Consider the following 24,409-nt stretch of genomic DNA (forward strand, 5'->3'; position numbering starts at 1 on the left):
AATACAAAAAAACTAGCCGGGCGAGGTGGCGGGCGCCTGTAGTCCCAGCTACTCGGGAGGCTGAGGCAGGAGAATGGCATGAACCCGGGAGGCGGAGCTTGCAGTGAGCTGAGATCCGTCCACTGCACTCCAGCCTGGGCGACAAAGCGAGACTCTATCTCAAAAAAAAAAAAAAAAAAAAAATCCACAGACCTCTGTTCTTTTTTTTTTTTTTTTTTTTTTGAGACAGAGTCTTGCTCTGTCACCCAGGCTGTAGTGCAGCGGTGCAATCTCAGCTCACTGCAACCTCAGCTCACTGCAACCTCCACCACCTGAGTTCAAGCGATTCTCCTGCCTCAGCCTCCTGAGTAGCTGGGAGCACAGGAATGCACCACCACGCCCACCTAAATTTTGTATTTTTTGTAGAGAGGAGGTTTCACCATGTTCACCAGACTGGTCTCAAACTCCTGGCCTCAAGTGCTCTGCCTGCATCGGCCTCCCAAAGTGCTAGGATTACAGGCATGAGCCACCACGTCCAGCCCACGGCTGTTCTATGTAAGATTAATTAACCTACTCAACAACTGAGTTCCGGAATCCTTAGAACTAGAGGATATTAGAGCTGGCATGGCCTTAAGAATCATCTAACCTGGCCAGGCACAGTGGCTCATGTCTGTAATCCTAGCATTTTGGGAGGCCAAGACAGGTGGATCACTTGAGCCCAGGAGTTTGAGACCAGCGTGGGCAACATGGTGAAACCCTGTCTCTACAAAAATACAAAAAATTAGCCAGGTATGGTGGCATGTGCCTGTAGGCCCAGATACCCGAGAGGCTGAGGTGGAGGTTGAGGTTTCAGTGAGCCACGATTGCACTACAGCACTGCAGGCTGGGTGACAGAATGAAACCCTGTCTCAAAAAAAAAAAAAGAAAAAAAGAAAAATCGTCTAACCCAGTAATTTAGTTTCTTAACTTTGATTTACACATACAATACCTAAATACATTCTCATTGTAAAAAGAATGCAAACAACATAGATAAACTGAGGTCTCCTTGAGCAACTTCTTATCCCTTTCTATTCCGAGATAAGCATTATATTAGTTTCATATAAATTACTTTTCAGACCTCTTTTTATGCATTTGTATATAAGTATACATTTGTGTATATGTCTACAGACACACACATCCTTAGAAAATCCATGGTATTGATTTGTGGGTTTCCTTCACCAGTAGGTGGTATCACAGTGTTTGTATTGTTCTGCAACTTGCTTTTTTTCCCCTAAACAATAGGTCTTAGAAATTGCCCTGGCTGGGTGTGGTGGCTCACGCTTATAATCTCAGCACTTTGGGAGGCCAAGGCAAGTGGATCACCTGAGGCCAGGAGTTCAAGACCAACCTGACCAATATGGTGAAACCCAATCTCTACTAAAGATACAAAAAATAGTCAGGTGTGGTGGCGCGCACCTGTAATCCCAGCTACTTGGGAGGCTGAGATAGAATTGTTTGAACCCGGGAGACGGAGGTTGCAGTGAGCCAAGATCGCACCACTATACTCCAGCCTGGGCGACGCAGCGAGACCATGTCTCAAAAAAAAAAAAAAAGAGAAAGAAAAGAAAAAAGAAATCACCCATGTTAGCATCTCATTTTCAGTAGAACAAGTATATGTAATCATGCCCCTACAGATAGGCAGTTTGTTCCTACTGCCTGATCATTATAGCATTGTAAAGTGCTGATCTTGAGGCCGGAGTTCAAGATCACCCTGGACAACATAGACCTTCATCTCTACACACACAATTTTTGTAATTAGCTGGACATGATGGTGAACACTCATAGTCCCAGCTACCCGAGAGGTTGAATTGAGAGGATTCCTTGAGCTCAGGAGTTGGAGGCTTCAATGAGCTATGATCCCACCACTGCACTTCAGCCTGGGCAACAGAATAATACCCGGTCTTGAAAAAAAAAGCACTGATTATCCTTGGACCAGCTTACCTGGGCACACCTAGGTAGGTGATAGGAATGGCTGGGTCAGAAGTCGGTGCAGAAGAAGGTTCATAGCCACTGCCAGGTGGCTCTCAAAGGTGGCAGTACCTGCTTCCATTCCCCTCCTGATGGTAACGTATTACTGGTGATTTCCAGCTCAGGCAGGGGTCACCCATAATGAGCACTGCTACCCCAGTGAGCCACTCTTTCTGGTGGGCATGTGTCTACCCTGGTTGCAGGGGCCACAAAAAAGTGGACCACCAGCAGCCAAAACTTTCATCCTTGTTTGTAAACAAGGAAATGGAGGTTCCCATAGCCAGTCAGTGGTAAGCTGGAATCAGGGACATGAATGTTAGTACAGGACTTTTTATACTGTCCTTATTAAAAACAAACAAAAACCAGTTGCATTAATCCCACCTGTTGCCAGTAAGGTTTGGCATGACTCTGGGTTTGGAAAAAGAAGGTAATTTTGATCCTATGAAATACCACACCCTCTAATTCTGCAGTACTTTCCTCCCTGTTTTGTGGTTGGTGCCACGGCATCCAGCCAGGAGGTAATTTCTGTTGCTAATCTTCACTGAATGGGGACGGCCCCTGTCAGTGGCTTAGGGAGTGGCAGAGTCGTTTGAGAGAGGCAGTGTCAGAGAACTGTGTGTTGCAGACAGAGAACAGGGCACCTGTACAGACACGCTTGAGTTCTCAACACTGCAGGCTCTCCTGACAGGTGGAGGTCGAAGGCTGTCCCTGCCATTTGTAGCAGCTGGAATATGAGCCGAGACTGTGGTTCTTTAAGATACAGGGATTGGGCTGGTCGTGGTTGTTCATGCCTGTAATCCCAGCACTTTGGAAAGTCAAGGCAGGAGGATCACTTGAGCCCAGACGTTTGAGAACAGCCTGGGCAACATATCGAGGTCTCGTCTGTACAGAAATTTAAAAAATTAGGCATGGTGGCACACGCCTGTCATTCCAGCTATTCGGGAAGCTGAAGCAGGAGGATCATTTGAACCCAGGAGTTTGAGGCTGCAGTGAGCTATGATCACGCCACTGCACTCCAGCCTGAGTGACAGAGCAAGACCCTGTCTCTTTAAGAAAAAAGTACAGGGGCTCGGTGCGGTGGCTCATGCCTGTAATCCCAGCACTTTGGGAGGCCAAGGCAGGCGGATCACAAGGTCAAGAGATTGAGACCATCTGGCCAACATGATGAAACCCTGTCTCTACTAAAAATACAATAAATATTTTTAGTATACAATAAGTATTTTTAGTAGTAGCTGGGCGTGGTGACGCGCGCCTGTAGTCCCAGCTACTCAGGAGGCTGAGGCGGAAGAAGCGCTTGAACCCAGGAGGCAGAGGTTGCAGTGAGCCGAGATCACGCCACTTCACTCCAGCCTGGTGACAGAGCCAGACTCCATCTAAAAAAAAAAAAAAAAAAAGAACAGGAACCGAAATTCAGAAAAATGTTTTAGACGTACACATGTCTGCTGTGGAGTTATTTACAACAGAGTACAATCAGTGATAAGCTTGAAGCCTAACAGTGGAGAGCAACAGGTGAATAATTAAGTCAATAAGAATAAAGTTCTACAGTAAATTATTATGCAACTATTAAAGCAGGATGCAAATAACTTGTGAATTTTATAGTTATCCGATGTACTTGCCTGTGCCAAAAAAATTTTAGTGATTTGTATACTGCTTCTTGGAGTATAACTTAGGATAAATTTTTTGGCAGAGAACTCAGTCATTTATAGATTTTAAATGAGATCCAGCAGTTACATTTCCCAAAAAATATGTCCTTCTGAGATCTTGCACATGCGCACAGAGATTTGGATAGGAAGATGTTCACTTCAGCACTGTTTGTACTAGGAAATGTTGGAGAGAATCCAAACATTATTCAACTGGAGGTTAGACAAATACCTTAAGGTTACATTCATATAATTGTGTATCTGGCCGTTCTGGAATGAAAGGAGGTCACTCAGCCCGTCTGCACATATGACATGGAAAGATGTCCAAGATCTTGCATTAAGAAAAGTCAGATGCACAACAGAACATGTGGTGTGGTCCAATTGCTCTTTCTTTTTATTTTTATATTTATTTATTTATTGAGATGGAATCTCACTGTGTTGCCCAGGCTGGAGTGCAGTTATGCGACCTGGGCTCACTGCAACCTCCACCTCCTGGGTTCAAGCGATTCTCCTGCCTCAGCCTCCCAAGCAGCTAGGATTACAGGCTCGTGCCACCATGCCCAGCTAATTTTTGTATTTTTAGTAGTGACAGAGCTTTACCATGTTGGCCAGGCTGGTATCAAACTCCTGATCTCGTGATCTGCCCTCCTCAGCCTCCCAAAGCGCTGGGATTACAGGTGTGAGCCACCACGCCCGGCCTAAATTGCTCTTAAGTACGTGTTGGTGTTCACAGAGACATAGGAAAAAATTTTGCAGAATGTCTACATCAACTGTCAACTGTGGTTTTCAGAGGAAGTGGATTAGGGAGGACTTCCGCTTTCTAATTCAGAGTTCTATAGTGCTTGCAGTTTTTATGTGATGTAGATCATACTTTGGAATCAGAAAAAAGAAAATCAAGATCACTAAATAAAGCACAAAGTCCCATTGACCCACTCTCCTGAAAGGAGGTAAATTATATTTTACAGTATGATACCAATCTTATTAAAAAAATGCATGTAGGCTGGGCACGGTGGCTCATGCCTGTAATCCCAGCACTTTGGAAGGCCAAGGCGGGTGGATCACCTGAGGTTAGAAATTCAAAACTAGCCTGGCCAACATGGTGAAACCCTGTCTCTACTAAAAATACAAAAATTAGCCAAGCATGGTGGCTCACGCCTGTAATCCTAGCTACTCAGAAGGCTGAGGCAGGAGAATTGCCTGAACCCAGGAGGTTGCAGTGAGCCAAGATCACACCACTGCACTCCAGCCTGGGTGACAGAGGGAGACTCTGTCTGGGGGGGAAAAAAACAAAACAAAACAGCATATAGAAGATCTGGAAAAGAATTAGTCCACAGCATTGACTATTGCTCCAGAGGATGGTATGTGGTGGATTTGACTTTTCTTGGTCTTCTGTATTTTCCAGTTTTTAAATTAAGCCTAAATTAGCTACCAAAATAGAAGAAAAGAATTACAGGCTTTATTTTTGAACTTTGCAGCAGTAAAAAAGCCCCAGCAGCCTAGGCGCAGCAGCTCATGTCTGTAATCCTAGTGCCTTGGGAGGTTGAGGCAGGAGGATCACTTGAGGCCAGGAGTTCGAGACCAGCCTGGGCAACAAACGTAGTGCGACCCCATCTCTGCAAAATAAAAAATCAAAATTAAAAAATTAGCTGGGCATGGTGGTGTGTAAGTGTAGTCCCAGCTACTCAAGAGGCTGAATAGGATCGCTTGAGCCCAGGAATTTTGAGGTTGCAGAGAGCTATGATTACACAATTGCCACGTAGCCTGGACAACAGAGAGAGACCTTGTCCCTATTTAAAAAACAAAGCAAAAACCCAAAAACAAAAGAAAGCCCTAGAGAGAGTGAGAGGCCTGGGCTGTGTGTGTGTGTATTGGAAGGCCCAGCTCCCCTGCCTGAGCTGCTTCTATTTTGAGCAGGACCCAGTGAGGGGCTCAGGCTGGGGATGAGGTGAAGCCCTGTTTGGGCTGAGTCCTTGGGAAGCTGGACTCTTTTTTTTTTTTTTTGAGACAGAGTCTCGCTCTGTCACCCAGGCTGGAGTGCAGTGGCCTGATCTCTGCTCACTGCAACCTCCGCCTCCCGGTTCAAACGATTCTCCTGCCTCAGCCTCCTGAATAGCTGGGATTATAGGCATGCACCCACCTTTTTTTTTTTTTTTTAAGTCGAGATGGGATTTCACCATGTTGGCCAGGCTGGTCTCGATCTCCTGATTTCAGATGATTCATCCGCTTTGGCCTCCCAAAGTGCTGGGATTACAGGTGTGAGCCACCATGCCCGGCCACTCTCAATAGGTTTTGATAGATTTGGGAGTTCTTTTGGGTCATCACAATGATGGAGTGGTGGGCACTGCTGGCATAGAGTTAAGGAAGGCCGGGAATGCCAGCAACCCTGAAACAGGGCTATTCTGCACGATGAATTTTCCTGCATCCCACAAGACCTTGGCACAGCTCATAGGAATCGTTTCATAATTATCTGAGGCCAGAGTTAAACCGTATGTTATGTGTAAAGGCAGCATATCCTTTGGGAGGCTGAGGTGGGAGGATCGCTTGTGGCCAGAAGTTCAAGACCAGCCTGGGCAATATGGTGAGACCCTATCTCTACAGATAATTAAAACATTAACCGGGTATGGTGGCTCAGCCTGGAGTCCCAGCTATTCAGGAGGCTGAGGTGAGAGGATCACCTGAGCCATGATCATGCCACTTCACTCTGGCCTGGGTACAAGGTGAGACCCTGTCTCTTAAAAAAAAAAAAAAAAAAAAAAAGTTAAAGGCAACATATCTTTGGCATGGTTCTAATATGCTCTGAGCTTAGAAATGTATGTTATCTGCAAATTACATATAGGCCAGTAAAATGGGGTGTTATACAACATTTATTATAAAAAGAGATCATTGGGTCTGGTAGGGTCAAGAATTTTCACCAGAAATGCAGCCTTTTTTTTTTTTTTTTTTTTTTTTTTCTGAGACAGGGTCTCCCTCTGTCACCCAAGCTGGAGTGCAATGGTGCAATCTTGGCTCACTACAACCTCTGCCTCCTGGGTTCAAGCAATTCTCCTCCCTCAGCCTCCTAAGTAGCTGGGATTACAAGCATGCGCCACCATGCCCAGCTAATTTTTGTGTTTTTAGTAGAGACAAGGTTTCACCATGTTGGCCAGGCTGGTCTCAAACTCCTGACCTCAGGTGATCCACCTGCCTCGGCCTCCCAAAATGCTGGGATTACAGGCATGAGCCACTGCACCCGGCCTAGAAAAGTTTTATACCCCCTGATGGTGTGTGAGGATACTCATTCCCTGATACCCAGGCCTGCACGAGCTAAAATGTTTCATCTCATTAAAATAATTGCCAACCTGCTGTAATCCCAGCACTTTGGGAGGCCGAGGTGGGTGGATCACTTGAGGTCAGGAGTTTGACACCAGCCTGGCCAACATGATGAAGCCCCGTCTCTACCAAAAAGTACAAAAATTAGCCAGGTGTAGTGGTGTGCACCTGTAAGTCCAGCTATTCAGGAGGCTGAGGTGGGAGAATTGCTTGAATCCGGGAGGCAGAGGTTGCAGCGAGCCGAGATTGCACCACTGCACTCCAGCCTGGGTGACAGAATAAGACCCTGTCTCAAAAAAAAAAAAAAAAAAAAAAAAAAAAAAAAGGCCAGGCACAGTGGCTCATGCCTGTAATTTCAGCACTTTGGGAGGCCAAGGTGCAGGGATCACTTGAGGTCAGGAGTTTGAGACCAGTCTGGCCAACATGGTGAAACCTTATCTCTATCCAAAAATGCAAAAGGTAGCCAGGCGTGGTGGTGCATGCCTATAATCCCAGCTACTTGGGAAGCTGAGGCATGAGAACCGCTTGAACCCGGGAGGTGGAGGTTGCAGTGAGCCAAGATCACGCCACTGCACTCCAGCCGGGGTGACAGAGTGAGACTCTGTTTCTATATATATATATATATATGTTATTTTCTCTGTCTCTCTCTCTATATATATAGTGTGTGTATGTATATATATTCTATATAATATATACATATATTTTGTGTGTGTGTGTGTGTATATACATATAATGAAATGTTTGCCAACCTGAATGGGGGAGTGGTACCCTATTTTCATTCTCAACTCATTGATTCCAAGTGTTGTGTAGTTAAGATGTGCCATGTCTGCCAACAGGGAGGCTGTGCCTGTGAGTACAGAGAAGCCCGAAAGGCTACTAGACAGGAGTCTCTCTCTGTCCTGATACTGTCTGCCTCTCCAGAGGAATTAACAGGGCAGGAAGAGTCTGCACTGTCCCCAAAGTCCCTGACCTGGGCCTGATGTTCCTACCTTCCCCTTTGCCTTCCACAGGAAGCCTGGAAGCACGCAATCGAGAAGGCCAAGCACATGCCCGACCCCTGGGCTGAGTTCCACCTAGAAGACATTGCCACCGAACGTGCTACTCGACACAGGTCAGCAGCTTGTGCGGGGTCTCGAAGAGTCCTGGGGGCTACACGTCCAGCTTCTGCTCCCAATCAGTGAGGCCTAAGTACTCTTGGGGGTCAGGGGAAGGGAGTCATCATAACAGCAGCTAATATTGGAGTGCTAATGCATGCTTAAGGCCCGGTGCATTGCCTCACTGAATCCTTCCCGTGGTTCTCACAAGGTACCTATTAGACAGGCTAGACTGAGCTAGTGTTTTTAAATTGTTGCAGATCTCTGGCCGGGTGCGGTGGCTCTCACCTGTAACCCCAGCACTTTGGGAGGCTGAGATGGGCAGATCACTTGAGGTCAGGAGTTCAAGACCAGCCTGGCCAACATGGTGAAACCCCATCTCTACTAAAAATACAAAAATTAGCCATAGCCAAGCGTGGTGGCTGGCGCCTGTAATCCCAGCTGCTCAGGAGGCTGAGGCAGGAGAATCACTTGAACCCGGGAAGTGGAGGTTGCAGTGAGCTGATATAGCACTGCTGCACTCTAGCCGGGGCATCAGAGTAACACTCCATCTCAAAAATAAAGTAAAATTGTTGCAAATCTCTAAAACATTTTCCAATATATTGATTGAAGAAAGTCCACTTATAAGTAGACACGCACTTCAAACCCATGTCATTCAAGCGTCAACTGTGCTTGCCCCGGGCCGGTGCCAACTATGCAGTTCTGGAGCGCTTTCCTCCCTCTGAGCCTAGGGGAGGTTAACCTGCCAGGCCTCTGCTTGTGTTTCCTGGTGGAGGCGTCAGACTGTGGGAAACCTGTTCTCACCGAGGGTGGGGTGCTCTGGAGTCTGCCCTGGCTGAGAGGTGCGCCAAGGGAAGCCTCCAACTAGAGCTAAGAACACCTCAGCCCGGAGGGAGGTTTCAAACTTTAGGAATCCACTGAGCCGAGGAGATTTCCACCAGGCAAACTTGTGTGAGGCCTGGCCAGGCCCAGGGGCTGATTTACTCTGGGAAAGGAGAGATGAAAATGTTCCCGGAACCCTCTCCAAGCTCTGTCTGCCTTAGGTATGCACCTATCTTTGGCAAAAGCACACTTAATTTCACCTACTGTATCCTTACAACACAGAATGCTTCTGTGAGCTCAAAATGTGTGGGGGTTTGTCCCTGCCCACAAGCAAGCAGTCAGATCTGCAGTGGATACCAGCAGATATGCCTCTAATTCTCTTCCTCTAATGGAAGGAATTAGAGGAGTTTTGAATTGGGTATCCTATGATGCAGTTCGACTCTGACACCATCTACCTGGAGATAGCATCAGATTCCACAGGTCGAAGGCTCAGTCCTCCAAGACCGTCCCCGACTTTCACTGCTGATCGCAAGCCACAAGTGGTTTCGCCTGTGCTTCTGATGAGCTATAAATCAGGGTTCCCATGACCCCCCTCCTTGAGTTTGATTAACTTGCTGGAGCAGCTCACAGAACTCAGGGAAATGCTCATATTTACTGGTTTATTATAAAGGATGTTACAAAGGGTACAGAAGAAGACTGGGCATGGTGGCTCATGCCTGTAATCCCAGCACTTTGGGAGGCCGAGGTGAGCGGATCACTTAAGGTCAGGAGTTCGAGACCAGCCTGACCAACATGGTGAAACCCCGTCTCTTCTAAAAATACAAAAATTTAGCCAGGCGTGGTGGTGGGCGCCTGTAATCCCAGCTACTCAGGAGGCTGAGGCAGGAGACTTGCTTGAACCCTGGGAGACAGAGGTTGCAGTGAGCTGAGATCGCGCCACTATACTCCAGCCTGGGTGACGGAGTGAGACTCAGTCTCAAAAAAAAAAAAAAAAAAAGACATCACTTTGGAGATTCCAAGGACTTTCAGAGTTGCATGCCAGGAAATAGAGTCTAAAACAAAATATATATTTACCATCACACAACCTGGTATTGGGGCTCAGAAAATGATACCCCAAAGTGAAGGCTTCAGAAACAGCCTTTCTTTGACCTTCTCCTGCCCTCCTGTCTCTCACCCCTCATTGTTCCCTTAAGAAGCCATAGAAACTAGAATTGGCCAGGCGCGATGGCCCACGCCTGTAATCCCAGCACTTTGGGAGGCTGAGGTGGGCGGATCACGAGATCAGGAGTTTGAGACCAGCCTGGCTAATATGGTGAAACCCTGTCTCTACTAAAAATATAAAAATTAGTCGCGCATGGTGGCACGCGCCTGTAATCCCAGCTACTCGGGAGGCTGAGGCAGGAGAATTGCTTGAACCCAGGAGACAGAGGTTGCAGTGAGCTGAGTTTGCCCCACTGAGCTGCAGCCTGGGCAACAGAGCGAGACTCTATCTCAAAAAAACAAAACAAGAATTGCCTTTCCCCACTACCGGTCATAGAAACTAGAACCCCTTTTCCCCAAAGCCAGCCATAAAACTTAAAAATATTACTCTAGGCCAGGTGCAGTGGCTCACGCCTATAATCCCAGCACTTTGGGAGACCAAGGCTGGTGGATCACTTGAGGCCAGGAGTTCAAGATCAGCCTGGCAAACATGGTGAAACCCCTTCTCTACAAAAATACAAAAAAAAAAAAAAATTAGCCGGGTATGGTGGCAGGCACATCTGTAATCCCAGCTACTCGGAAGGCTTGAAGCAGGAGAATTGCTTGAACCCAAGAAGCGGAGTTTGCGGTGAGCCAAGATTGCTCCACTGTACTCCAGCCTGGGTGACAGGGAGATCCTGTGTCCAAAAAAAAAAAAATTATCTAACCTTACACGAACTTTCTGTACAATAGCTGACCATAAATAGATTATGGAATAAGATCCTCATCCCAAAGGAGTCCTACCCCATACCCAAGAGAAGCAAATGCTGTAACAGAGCGTCCAAGAAGAATCGAACAAGCCTTGCTGGCCCACTCAGTCTGTTACCATTAGCTCATCTCCTTTTTGCCCAATCACATTGCTCCACGCCATCCCTGCTTCACTGAACCTCAGCATTAAATTGGATCAGTTCCTCTGTATCTTTGAGTCTTCATTCTGAAGGCTTCCATGTCACATAAAACTGGGCTATTGTCCATGACCCTTATGATGGGGAGGAAAGAGATCACTCCTTTCTACCCCTACACCTACAACCCTTCTCCTGTCTAGACTCAGAGACGGAACCCTTACCCACCACTGTGTGCCCAGCTGCCTAGCAAGATTGAGGGCACCACCACCACCTTCCCTCCCTGGGCCATGCCGTTCATTACAGAGACCAGTTATGATCAGGATATTGTTTATTCAGTCATTCATCCACCTTGTGTATTTATTTTTATTTTTTATTTATTGAGACAGAATCTCGCTCTGTCACCCAGGCTGGAGTGCAATGGCACGATCTCGGCTCACTGCAACCTCTGCCTCCTGGGTTCAAGCGATTCTCCTGCCTCAGCCTCCTGAGTAGCTGGGATTACAGGCATGCGCCACCATGCTTGGCTAACTGTATTTTTAGTAGAGATGCAGTTTCACCATGTTGGTCAGGCTGGCCTCAAACTCCTAACCTTGTGATCCACTTGCCCCAGTCTCCCAAAGTGCTGGGAATACAGGCGTGAGCCACCGGGCCCAGCTATGTGTATTTATTAAGCATCCATGCACACCAGGTCCTGGATGACCAAGACAGACATGGGTCTGCTTTTGTGGGGTTACAGTCCATTGGGGGCCCCAGATGCAGAACAAGCCAGTAAGCAGCACAGCAGTGAGAGCTGGGGATATGGAAATGGGGGACATGGTAGAGAGGGAGCAGTGGGTTTGAGGAAAGGATCGGAGACCGGTGTGTTGGGACTTGGGAGGGAGGGACAGTGTTTCCAACCCAACCCAGAAGGTTGGGTGGGCTGTGAGCCAAGGTGGAGAGTGGGTTGGTTCTGAGGCCCATGGGGAGCCCAGAAGGGTCTTTGGCCTTTAGCCAGTGAGAAACAGGACCGTGTGATGGACACTGTGCCCTGGGGTGGGTGGGTCTCTGCAGGTACAACGCTGTTACCGGGGAATGGCTGGATGATGAAGTTCTGATCAAGATGGCATCTCAGGTGAGCAGGGCCTTGAATCCCATGGGCACAGGGCTGAGCAAAAACTTTCTGCAGCTGACTTTGGTCTGTGCGCCCTTCTCTCCCACTCCCACTTTGTTTAATTTTTGTAACTTCGGGGGATTCTATGTTATTATTTATTTATTGGTTGCAACCAGCATTTTTTTTTTTTTTTTTTTTTTTTTTGAGGCCGGGTCTCTATTACCCAGGAGCGCAGTGGCACGATCACAGGTCACCGCAGCCTTGACCTCCTGGGCTCAAGCCATCCTCCAACCTTAGCCTCCCCAGTAGCTGGGACCACAAGTACACACCACCACGCCTGGCTAATTTTTTAATTTTTTTATAGAGACGTGGGTTTCACTATGCTGCCCAGGCTGGTCTCAAACTCCTGGGCTCAAATGATCCTCTTGCCTCGGCCTCCCAAAGTGCTGGGATTATAGGCATGAGCCACCACACCAGGCCACAGCCAACCTTTTGAAGGAAAAAAAAGATAAAAGACTAGAAAATAGAGTATTTCCTTCATATTGAGGTTAGGATTGCTTTGTGAAGCTTTGTTTTAGTGTACTATACAATATACACAGAAAAGTGTACAGCTCACTGATTTATCACAAAATGAGCACACTGCCTTACCAGCAGCCCATATCAACAAACAGAAGGCAACCAGCCTGCCCAAGCCCCTCTCAGTCACTCCCCCCATACCCACAGGGTAAGCACCACTCTGAATCTTATCACCCTAGATTACTTTTACCTTTTTTTTTTTTTTTTTTTCACTTCAAATAAGTGGGGGCTTATTTGAAGTAAAAAATAGGTATTCATTTTGGAGACGGGGTCTTGCTCTGCTGCCCAGGCTGGGGTAGAGTGGTGCATGATCTTGGCTCACTGCAGCCTTGAACTCCAGGGCTCAAGCAATTCTCCCACCTCAGCCTCCTGAGTAGCTGGGACTACAGGTGTGCACCGTCACACCCAGTCAATTTTTAAATTTTTTTTGTTTTTTGAGACAGTTTTGCTCTTGTTGCCCAGGCTGGAGTGCAGTGGTGTGATCTTGGCTCACTGCAACCTCTGCCTCCAGGGTTCAAGCAATTCTCCTGCCTCAGCCTCCCGGGAAGCTAGGATTACAGGCATGCACCACCACACCCGGCTAATTTTTGTATTTTTAGTAGAGACGGGGTTTCTCCATATTGGTCAGGCTGGCCTCGAACTCCCAACCTCAGGTGATCCACCCACCTCAGCCTCCCAAAGTGCTGGGCTTACAGGCATGAGCCACTGTGCCCAGCCTTAAAATTTTTGTAGAGAGGAGGTCTATGTTGCCCAGACTGGTCTTGAACTCCTGGCCTCAAGCGATCCTCCTGCCTCAGCCTCCCAAAATTCTGGGATTACAGGCATAAGCCACTGCTCCTGGCGCTGCAGGTGTTTTGGTCAACATGTTGCGTTGGTTTTCATTGCTGCATGGTATTTCATTGAAGGAATCAACCTGGTTGATTTTTCCAGTATATTGTTGCTGGACACATAGGTTGTTTCCACTTTTTTTCTTCTAAAGTCCGGGCTGTGAAAATGTCCTCTGAGATGCACTGTCCCTCCCCCAATATCCTGCCCCCGTGAGTTCTTCCCCTCAGCTGGGATGGAGGAATGGGGGGTCCTTGCCATCTCGGCAGCCTCTGGGTTGGAAGGCCTCTATGACTTTGGTGCTGAGACATAGGAGGGAGATCCCCGGGAATTTCAGGATTGAGAAGAGGCCCAGGGCACCCATTTGATGGGTGGCATGCAAGGGGAGCACCTCCTGTCTTAGGGTCCCTTTTGGGTGGGGCATGGGGACTGATAACACTCTATGTGGTGTCTTTCAGCCCTTCGGCCGAGGAGCAATGAGGGAGTGCTTCCGGACGTAAGTGACTCAGCCTGACTCTCGGGGCCCTGCCCAGAGTCCCCCCCAGGCTCCTCAGAGCTGAGGCACTGGGACATTTGCAGCCAAGGAATGGAGCCAGGGTCCCCTCTGCCTTCTTGTAGCCCAGGTTCCTCTCCATCTGGCCTCCCTCAGGCCACACGTTGGGCCTGGCTGTGAAGATGGGCTCAGGAGGAATAGGGAGCACCCCACTCACCTCTGCCCTGGTGTTGGGAGGTCAAGGGAAATGGGATTGGAGACATTTAACAGTGCCCTTTAATCCCCCCATCCCAACTCTTTGAAGATGCAAAGGGGTGGGGAAGTCCTTCCTAGTTCCTGCATTTTGTTCCTGCCGCCAGCCACCCATCCAGGTCAGACAAGGTCTTGCTGTCCTGAGGACTAGGGTTGTGTCCCTGGTGAACCCCAGAGTACCCAGGTAGGCCCCCTGCTGCCTCTCCCCACAGGAAGAAGCTCTCCAACTTCCTGCACGCCCAGCAGTGGAAGGGAGCCTCCAACTACGTGGCGAAGCGCTACATAGAGCCGGTAGACCGGGATGTGTACTTTGAGGACGTGCGTCTACAGATGGAGGCCAAGCTCTGGGGGGAGGAGTATAACCGGCACAAGCCCCCCAAGCAGGTGCGTGGCCCCGCTACCTGCCCCCTTTCCATGCCAGGGCGGCTGTGCACAGTGTCTGGGAAAGAGGGCCATGGTGGGTTCCTCTTTCATCTTTTTTTTTTTTTTGAGATGAAGTCTTGCTCTGTCACCCACCACCACTACCAAGGCTGGAGTGCAGTGGTATGATCTTGGCTCACTGCAACCTCCATCTCCTGGGTTCAAGTGATTCTCCTGCCTCAGCCTCCTGAGTAGCTGGGATTACAGGTGCCTGCCACCATGCCTGGCTAATTTTTGTATTTTTAGTAGAGATGGGGTTTCACCATGTTGGCCAGGCTGGTCTCAAACTCCTGACCTCAAGCGATCTGCCTGCCTCAGCCTCCCAAAGTGCTGGGATTACAGGTGTGAGCCACCATACCTGACCTCTTTCACCTTCTTCATAGTAGCTAATAACAACCACTGTTTACTGAGCGTGATGAACCAAGTCATTTATTTTATTTTATTTTTTTTTTTTTGAAACAGGATCTTTCTTTATTGCCCAGGCCAGAGTGCAGTGGCATGATTACAGCTCACTGCAGCCTCAACCTCCTGGACTCAAACAATCCTCCCAGCTCCACCTCCTGAGTAGCTGCAACTACAGGGGCATGCAACCACGCCTAGCTAATTTTTGTATTTTCTGTAGAGAAAGGGTTTTGCCATGTTGCCCAGGCTGGTCTCAAACTCCTGGCCTCAAGCAATCCACCCACCTTGGCCTCCCAAAGGGCTGGGATTACAGGCATGAGCCATTGCACCTGTTCCAAAGTCATTTATTCCTAAAAATAGCTCTGAGGTTGGAACGTTTTATCCTCAATTACAGATGGGATCTATTAGTCAGGATTTGTGTTTGCAAATGAAAGAAACCCACTCAAACTGCTTAATCGAAAAAGAGAATTCATTGCCTTATGTAACTGAAAAATAATGCTGGCCACAGGCATGGCTGGATTCAGGATTAAAGTGAGGTTGTCAGAATCTTCCTCCATCTCTGACCTGGGTGTCCTTCTGGGTTGGCGTCATTCTCTGGCAGCTTCTGCACTTGTGGTAGCACTCTGGCCCCCAGCAGGCCCAAGTTCCTGTTAGAATGACAAAACTTATTTTCCCAGAAGTTCCAATAAAAGTCCCAGAGCTGGGTTTCATTGGCTCTGATTAGGTCAGATCCCTATTGCCGAACCAATCACAGTGGCCAACGGGTGGGAATATGCAGACTGGGCACACCCTAGCCATGTGCCTGCCCTTAGAGCTAGCAATGTAGGTGTTCCACCCAGACCACAGGGACTGAGACTGGAAAAGGTGAGATTCCCAAGAAAAAGCAGAAGAAAGAGCTGGTAATGTATATTAGTCCGTTTTCACACTGCTGATAAAGACATATCCAAGACTGGGTAATTTATAAAAGAAAAAGAGGTTTAATGGACTCACAGTTCCACACGACTAGGGAGGACTCACAATCATGGTGGAAGGCAAAAGGCACATCTTACCTGGTGGCAGACAAGAGAGATTGAGGACCAAGCAAAAGGGGTTTCCCCTTATAAAACCATCAGATCTTGTGAGACTTATTCACTATTGTGAGAACAGTATGGAGGAACCACCCCATGATTCAATTATCTCCTACCAGGTCCCTCCCACAACACCAGGGAATTATGGGAGCTACAATTCAAGATGAGCTTTGGGTGGGGACACAGCCAAACCGTGTCAGATTGGATACTATGTCCGCTCTTTGGGGACCCCGGGCTCAAAGAGGCTAAATGACTTGCCCAACCAGGCAGAGCTGGAGCCAGGGCTCAAATGCAGGCTTTTCAACCCCCTGCTAGGTTGGCACCTTCATTTGAGTCCCTAGGGTGATGAGTGACTGAGGCCAAGCAGAATTCCCTGTTGCCTTTGGGCATTTGAGGAAGGATCCATGCCTCTGCCCTGCATGAGCCCATAGCTCAGATCTCCCACAGCTTGAGCATCTCCTACGTATAAGGCACAGTCTCCTGGGTGTGCAGGATTTATTGAGCACCTGCTGTTTGCAGGGCCCTTGATGAAGCATACTTGGGACAGGCGCAAGAAGCCACAGTCCCCACCTTGGGGGGCTCTAGCTTCCTCTGCAATTCGCGGCCCTCCAGCCTGGCCTCCTTTCTCTTCCTCCACAAGCTTGTTCCTGCCCCAAAACCTTGGCCCTGGCTGTAGGCTTGGCTGGCATCTCGTGTCACCGTGATGCTTGCATGTCTAGCTCCTTGTAGTTCAGGTCTCAGATCCTGTGTCACCTCAGCCAGCCCATCTCAGACCACCCTGAGAAGCGGTCCCTCTACCCCAGTCACCTCTGCCACATCATTCTGGGGTGTTTTTTTTTCTGTTCTTTGGAGCAGTTAGTGTGCCATTCATTTAGTTAATATTTTAGGTGCTTCTCTCACCTAAAGGCAGAGATTTTATGTTGTTCACTGCTGTCTCCTAGCGCCTAGGTGTCCAGTAAATAATAATGTGGTAGGCTGGGCACAGTGGCTCATGCCTGTAATCCCAGCACTTTGGGAGGCTGAGATGGGCGGCTCACCTGAGGTCAGGAGTTAGACTAGCCTGGCCAACATGGTGAAACCCCCATCTCTATTAAAAATACAAAATTAGCCAGGCGTGGTGGTGCATGCCTGTAATCCTAGCCACTTGGGAGGCTGAGGCAGGAGAATCACTTGAACATGAGAGGCAGAGGCTGCAGTGAGCCGAGATTGGGCCACTGCGCTCCAGCCTGGGTGACAGAGCAAGACTCCATCCCCAAATAATAGTAGTAGTAGTAGTAGTAGTAGTAGTAGTAGTAGTAGTAGTAGTAGTAATAATAATAATGTGGTTGACTTAAGGGAGGGAGAAGGACGTGGTTGTTTGAGGAGGTCCTGGCTGTACACCATGGCTGTGCCACTGCCCCTCGCCCAGGGAGCCCTCTGGCCAAGCAGGTGGCCCTGCTGTAAGTTTCCTCGTAGGGATGGAACCAGCCTTTGGGGCAGAACGCTCTGAGAACTGCCCCTCCCTGCCTTCCCCTCAGGCCGGTTCTCAGAACCAACTGAGTCCTCATTTGGGGCAAGTTCTCACCTCTCAGATCAGGACCCCTTCGGCCTCTGCAGCTGTTGTCTGCATGCCTGGTGACCCACTCTCCGTGGATGGTCTTTTCCTTGGGAAACCTGGACCTAATCCTCCCAGGAAGTGGCATTGAGGGGGACATGGAGACCAAGGATGAATCCTTGTGTAACAGGGCAAGAGGTGCAAGCTAGAGTCCCTGCTCCACTTTACAAACCATATGCACTATTTATACATTTTCTTCTGTGTACAAAATTAAACATAGACTTTGTAAAAAAAAAAAAAAAAAAAAAAAAAAAAAATTCAGCGAGGAATGTCAAAGTTCCCTATAATTTCCCATTGCAGGGAGAATACTGTTTAGAGGTTGGTTTATATTTCTACTTTTTAGAGGTTGGTTTATATTTCTCTAGAATTGTAGCTCCTGATAAAAATAAAATGAGTGGCCAGGCACAGTGGCTCACACCTATAATCTCAGTACTTTGGGAGGCCCAGGGGGGTGGATCACTTGAGGTCAGGAGTTCAAGACCAGCCTGGCCAACATGGTAAAACTCGTCTTTACTAACTCGTCTTTACTAAAAATACGAAAATTAGCCAGGCATGGTGGCGGGTGCCTGTAGTCCCAGCTACTCGAGAGGCTGAGACAGAGGAACCCAGGAGGCAGAAGTTGCAGTGAGCCAAGATTGTGCTACTGCACTCTAGCCTGGGCAACAGAGTGAAACTCTGTCTCAATAAAATAAAAAATAAAAGCAAACATTGCCTGGCTCCTTTTTGCATCAATAACTTTAATTTACAGACTGAGTCTGAGACCCTGTTTATGCAGGTAAGGAAACTGAGGCACATAAAGGTGAAATTCAGAAATGTGCCCAAATTCACAGTATTACAGTAAGGCATAGTCTAAGTTGCTTAGCAAACAGACCCAAAATATGTGCAGACACGAAATGGTTTCTTTTTCACTTTTGTGGAGGTCTTGCATTGGTGGGTGGCTTGGGGTAGGCTGGTGCCTCATCTCCTTGAAGCCATCTAGAGACCTGGTTCCTTTGGTCTTTTTCTCTGCTATCCCCTCAGGGGTTTGCCATGGACCACATAATCAGTTCTGGCTCCCAAGCAGAGTCCACCTTACAGGGCAGACTGGAGTTACATCATCACAATGCTCACTTCCCATTGGCCGGGCACAGTCATGTGGCCACACTTAGCTGCAAGGGAAGCTTAGCAATATCGTCCCTAGTGGGTGGCTGTGTACCCTTTTAAAACTCAAAGGAAAACAGAGCTGAGCACAATGGCTGCAGCTTGTGATCCTAATACTCTGGGAGGATGCTGGAAGGCAAGAGGATTGCTTGAGGCCAGTTCAAGACCAGCCTAGGCAGCATAGTGAGACCTCGTCTCTATAAAAAAAAATTTAGATATGAGCCACGTGTAGTGACACACACCTGTAGTCCTAGCTTCTTGGGAGGCTGAGGTGGGAGGATCACTTGAGCCCAGAAGTTCGAGGGTGTAATGAGCCATGATTATGACACTGCACTCCAGCCTGGGCGACAGAGTGAGACCCTGTCTCTAAAATAAAATTTTATTTTTTTTTTTCCCGGCAGAGTCTCACTCTGTCACCCAGGCTGGAGTGCAGTGACGTGATCTTGGCTCACTGTAACTTCCGCCTCCTGGGTTAAAGTGATTCTCTTGCCTCAACACCCTGAGTAGCTAGGATTACAGGCACATGCAAGCACGCCCAGCTAGTTTTTTAATTTTTATTTTATTTATTTATTTATTTATTTTTGAGACGAAGTTTTGCTCTTTTGCCCAGGACTGGAGTACAGTGGTGCAATCTTGACTTACTGCAACCTCCACCTCCCAGGTTCAAGCAATCCTCCTGCCTCAGCCTCCCGAGTAGTTGGGATTACAGGCATGTGCCACCATGCCTGGCTAATTTTGTATTTTTGGTAGAGACAGGGTTTCACCATGTTGGCCATGGTTGGTCTCGAACTCCTGGCCTCAGGTGATCCACCCACCTCAGCCTCCCAAAGTGCTGGGATTACAGGTGTGAGCCACCACACCCAGCCTTAATTTTTGTATTTTTAGTAGAGGCAGGATTTCACCATATTGACCAGGCTGTTCTCGAACTCCTAACCTCAAGTGATTCACCTGCCTCGGCTTCCCAAAGTGCTGGGATTACAGATGTAAGCCACCGTGCCTAGCCTAAAAATATATTTTTTTTAATTTAAAAAAAATGAAAGGAAAAGAGATTAGAGTCTGGGCATCACCAGGAGCTCTGGCAATAGAGAGCTAGTAAGTGATGGAGCCAAGATCTGAGCCTCTCAGCCCTCCCCTTGCCGTTTCTCAGAGGAGGTGCGCCTGGGCCCTCCCACCTGAGCCCACTCCCCATCCCACCAGGTGGACATCATGCAGATGTGCATCATCGAGCTGAGGGACAGACCGGGCAAGCCCCTCTTCCACCTGGAGCACTACATCGAGGGCAAGTACATCAAGTACAATTCCAACTCTGGCTTTGTCCGTGATGACAACATCCGCCTGACGCCGCAGGTGAGGCCCGGGCTCACCACCACCCTCTGCCCACCACAGCCCTTGGGGTGAGATCCTGGCCAGGCTCAGCCCCTAAAGAGGAAGGTCCCTGTGGGCTTGGAGTCTCACTCCCAGAGAAGCCTCTTGGAACATTCAGAAGGCGACTGTAACGAGACGCCCGTCACCCCATGATAGCTTCTGTCACCTAAGATGGCCACAGGACCTGCAGCTCAAGGTCCCTGCCCAACTGAAGAGGCCTTTTTCCTTTGTCTTTTCCTCTATATAACTTCTTGCAGAGAAAGCCCCTCAGCATGGGCAGAGGCGTGGCCAATGCCTGCACAGCCTTCAGCCTGTCTCTTGACATCTCATTTTCCTTCCTGTGCCCCGTAGGCCTTCAGTCACTTCACGTTTGAGCGTTCCGGCCATCAGCTGATAGTGGTGGACATCCAGGGAGTTGGGGATCTCTACACTGACCCACAGATCCACACAGAGACGGGCACTGACTTTGGAGACGGCAACCTAGGTAGGTGGGGAAAGCCGGACTGTTTCCGCAGAAACCACGCTCCCTGCTAAAACCTCTGAGGTCTTTGTACAGCCCAGGAAACAGGCTGAGACATTGTATGCGCTTTTTCAAGATCATGAAGACGGGAGCCTGGATGGCTGATGCCTCCCAGCTGGGCACGTTTTATACCTGCCCTAGCCATGTGTATGAGGCCCACCACTGCCTGTCCCCCGTCACAGAGCAAAGCAACACTCCAGACACCCCCGCTCTGTCCACAGGTGTCCGTGGGATGGCGCTCTTCTTCTACTCTCATGCCTGCAACCGGATTTGCGAGAGCATGGGCCTTGCTCCCTTTGACCTCTCGCCCCGGGAGAGGGACGCGGTGAATCAGAACACCAAGCTGCTGGTGGGTGCCCAGTATGACCCTGCTTGGCCTGGCAGGCCCTTCTGCTACCCGCAAAGCAAGCCCTGCTCCCCTGTGTGGTGACAGCCAGGTCAAGCAGTGCTTAACTGACGAATACCAGGCTGGAAGCATCTGTCCCACCCATGCCCCAGCCCGTCCTCTCCAGCTCGGTGCACAAAGTCCTCCTGAGTGTCCTTACAGTAGAGCAGCTGGTATCTGCTTAGGTTGGGCCCATTTTTTTTTACCAGAGTGAAGGGAACAGGCACGTGGAGATAGTGAGAAGGTGTGTGGTGTGTGTGTGTGTGTTTGTGTGATGTATTGACAAATGACTGAACGAGTCTTAGACCTGGCTCTCCAGGCACCTCACCAAGATAACTCCCATCCCTCCCATTGCTACTTGGACCAGAGATAAGAGAATGCTGCAAAGACCAGCTTGGGATGCTGGACATAGAGTGGGATGCTTTCTCCAGCTCTGGGCTGTGGAATGTGGTCAGTGCTTTAGGGGATGCTGGCAGGTCCTCTGAGCCTCTGTTCCAGATGCCCTTTCTTGGCCTTAGGTTTAATCCCCTACTGCTTTTTTATTTTTTAAGACAATGTATCAGCTACTAAACAGGCATGTTTAGGAGCTGTGGGTGAAGGGGTTTCAGGGCTAGAAGGAACAACAGGAAGAGCCCTTTATTTCCCAGAGGGTGTGTGCGTGACATGAGTATCCCTGTTAATGTCCCCAGCAATCAGCCAAGACCATCTTGAGAGGAACAGAGGAAAAATGTGGGAGCCCCCGAGTAAGGACCCTCTCTGGGAGCCGGCCACCCCTGCTCCGTCCCCTTTCAGAGAACTCTGGAGATGAGAACATGAGCGATGTGACCTTCGACTCTCTCCCTTCTTCCCCATCTTCGGCCACACCACACAGCCAGAAGCTAGACCACCTCCGTGAGTGACGGTTCGGTCCTTAGTCACTGTGATTGGAGGGGACAGGTAGAGCAGAACTAAACCGGCTTTCATTTATGTTAGAAAAATCAGACATGCTAATCAAAAAGGTTCATGGCCCCAGTGATTTTATAGGTGAGTTTCATTGAGTGAACTTCCAAAACAGATCATCCAAATGCTATAAAAACAACCCCTATTGTAGGAAACAAAGTAACTTTTATCAGTGTGTTTTATGAAACCAGCAAAACTCATACAATAAATTTGATATACCAAAAAAGGAAATTATATCCCAACCTTATTTAAAATTTTTGTGTATATAGAGAGAATAACAACAAAATCTAAATAGATTTTTAAAAAATCTAAATAGATATTAACAAATAAAAATAGTACTATGTTAAAAGGTTCACCTGTCACAGTTAAATAGGGATTTCACAGGAATCTGAGGATTATTCAATGTTAGAAAAGTTATGAACGTGATATTAATGGGTAAAAGGAGAAAAACAGGATCGTTATTTCTGATGCTGAAAGAATGGAGTTTGCTGATGATTCAGATGAGAGTTTGTAGGAAAGGATAGAGGCAAGACTGACCCCAGGGTGTTGGCCTGAAGAGATGGAAGTCATGTATTCAGGGAAAGTGTAAGCGGAAGCAGGCTCAGAGCAGGAGAGCAAGATTTTATTATTTAGTTTTTAAATTTTTCTCATTTTGATACCTTTGGAAGAGAGAAAGATTTTAGTATCAAACATTAAAGAAGCCCTTTACATGTTTCCACTGGAAGATCTTCAGAATAGTCTGGAACAGGAGTCAACAGACTTTTTTGAAAGGCCAGAGAGTAAATATTTTAAGCTTTGCAGCTCATTCAGTCTCTGTATTTGGAGCATGAAAGCTACCATAAAAAATACTTAAATGGGTGGACGTGGCTGTGTTGCGGTAAAACTCTATAGATGGTGAAATTTAATTTTTGTCATCCATTTAAAAATGTAAACACTGTTCTTACAAACAGTGCCTGTTATAAAAACAGGCAGACAGATTTGGCTGTAGAGGACAGGAGACAGAGATAGGGAACCCCCAGGAGATGGTTGGTGTTTTTTTGTTTTTGTTTTTTGTTTTTGAGACAGAGTGTCGCTCTGTCACCCAGGCTGGAATGTGGTGGCATGATCTTGGCTCACTGCAACCTCCACCTCCTGAGTTTGAACGATTCTCCTGCCTCAGCCTCCCGAGTAGCTGGGACTACAGGTGTGCCACCACACCCAGCTAATTTTTGTATTTTTAGTAGAGATGGGGTTTCACTATGTTGGCCGGATTGGTCTCAAACTCCTGACCTCAGGTGATCCACCTGCCTCGGCCTCCCAAAGTTCTGGGATTACAGGCATAAGGCACCACCCCCAGCTGGAGATGGTTGGTTTTGAAGCTGTCTGAGGCCCACTTCTTGAGCCCCAAATATTCAAATGTCTTTTCTTCCTTCACAACTGCATCTTACTGAGGACCAAGTGGTGGCCAGGCACATATGCTGAAAAACACATTACAAGGATAATTGCATTGTGACAACCCTGAGGACACACATAGGTGGCACCACTTGGCCAGAATCACGCAGCTGGCAAACAGTAGACTTAGAATAAGTTCTCAAGGAAGAACTTTAACCTCCAGGTGCTGATAACATTCTCCTTTTTTGTGCCTTTCTTTAAAGCTTAAAAAAAAAATGGCTTGGTGGCAGGTATGGGCTGCCCTAGGCCATGGGTTGGTCTTAATGCATGTTCCAGTAGTGGAACCAGGACGTGATGTCTGTTTCTCCTTGCCCAGATTGGCCAGTGTTCAGTGACCTCGATAACATGGCATCCAGAGACCATGATCATCTAGACAACCACCGGGTGAGTGTGAAGGGAGGGAGGCTGCAGGCTTCAGACCCCGGCAGGGGTAGGAGAAGTGGATTCACTCCCAGTGTGAATCTTCAGCTTTGGAGGTGGGCAGCCCAGCCCAGGCACTGCCAGGAAGGCATAGGATGGGGGAATTAGGGAGGATGCAGATGAATGTCAGCCTCCGGCCCAAGGCTGAGCTTTCCTCTGAGAAAAGGTGGGTCCCTTGCAGTTCCCAGAGATGGTTAGGGAAGAGGGACTCCCAGTCAGCAACAATGCAATCTTGTAGTAAATGCCAGGCTCAGCCCCAGGTTTGGTTTGACCCCACATGTGTTGGTTGTCCTATAGAGCCCCCATACTGGATCTTAGCTGTGTAACACATAGCACAGTAAGTCACGTGTTCTAGCTCTTCACACCTAGCTCTCCCGTTAGATAAACAGAACATTTCCTGCAGCTTTGGGTTGACTTGGTGGTAAGAAACTGAAGGCATCTTATTTGCATTCTCACAAATGTATATTATGGCAAATTATAATACTCTCTATGCTTGTGTGTGTGTTTGAAATATTTCTTAGTAAAATTGGCCAGGCATGGTAGCTCATGCCTATA

The 24,409-nt window shown here is 48.1% G+C and overlaps 1 protein-coding gene across 8 annotated transcripts in view; it reads left to right on the forward strand.

The window, feature by feature from the left end:
• EEF2K (eukaryotic elongation factor 2 kinase) overlaps window positions 1–24,409 on the forward strand; it is an 85,699-nt gene that overhangs the window by 34,950 nt on the left and 26,340 nt on the right. For 4 of the 8 annotated variants that reach the window (XM_005591438.4, XM_045382901.2, XM_045382902.2 and 1 more), the window contains 9 exons: window positions 7,946–8,046; window positions 11,986–12,046; window positions 13,885–13,922; window positions 14,384–14,555; window positions 19,992–20,141; window positions 20,511–20,643; window positions 20,901–21,028; window positions 21,754–21,955; window positions 23,751–23,818. In XM_005591438.4, the coding sequence (XP_005591495.2) occupies window positions 7,946–8,046; window positions 11,986–12,046; window positions 13,885–13,922; window positions 14,384–14,555; window positions 19,992–20,141; window positions 20,511–20,643; window positions 20,901–21,028; window positions 21,754–21,955; window positions 23,751–23,818 (1,053 nt within the window). The remainder of the gene's footprint in view (window positions 1–7,945; window positions 8,047–11,985; window positions 12,047–13,884; window positions 13,923–14,383; window positions 14,556–19,991; window positions 20,142–20,510; window positions 20,644–20,900; window positions 21,029–21,753; window positions 21,956–23,750; window positions 23,819–24,409) is intronic. The other 4 variants (XR_012429366.1, XR_012429367.1, XM_065537279.1 and 1 more) reach the window with 2 other exon arrangements.

The sequence above is a fragment of the Macaca fascicularis genome, chromosome 20, assembly GCF_037993035.2.
Source record: "Macaca fascicularis isolate 582-1 chromosome 20, T2T-MFA8v1.1".
NCBI classification, from domain to species: Eukaryota; Metazoa; Chordata; class Mammalia; order Primates; family Cercopithecidae; genus Macaca; species Macaca fascicularis.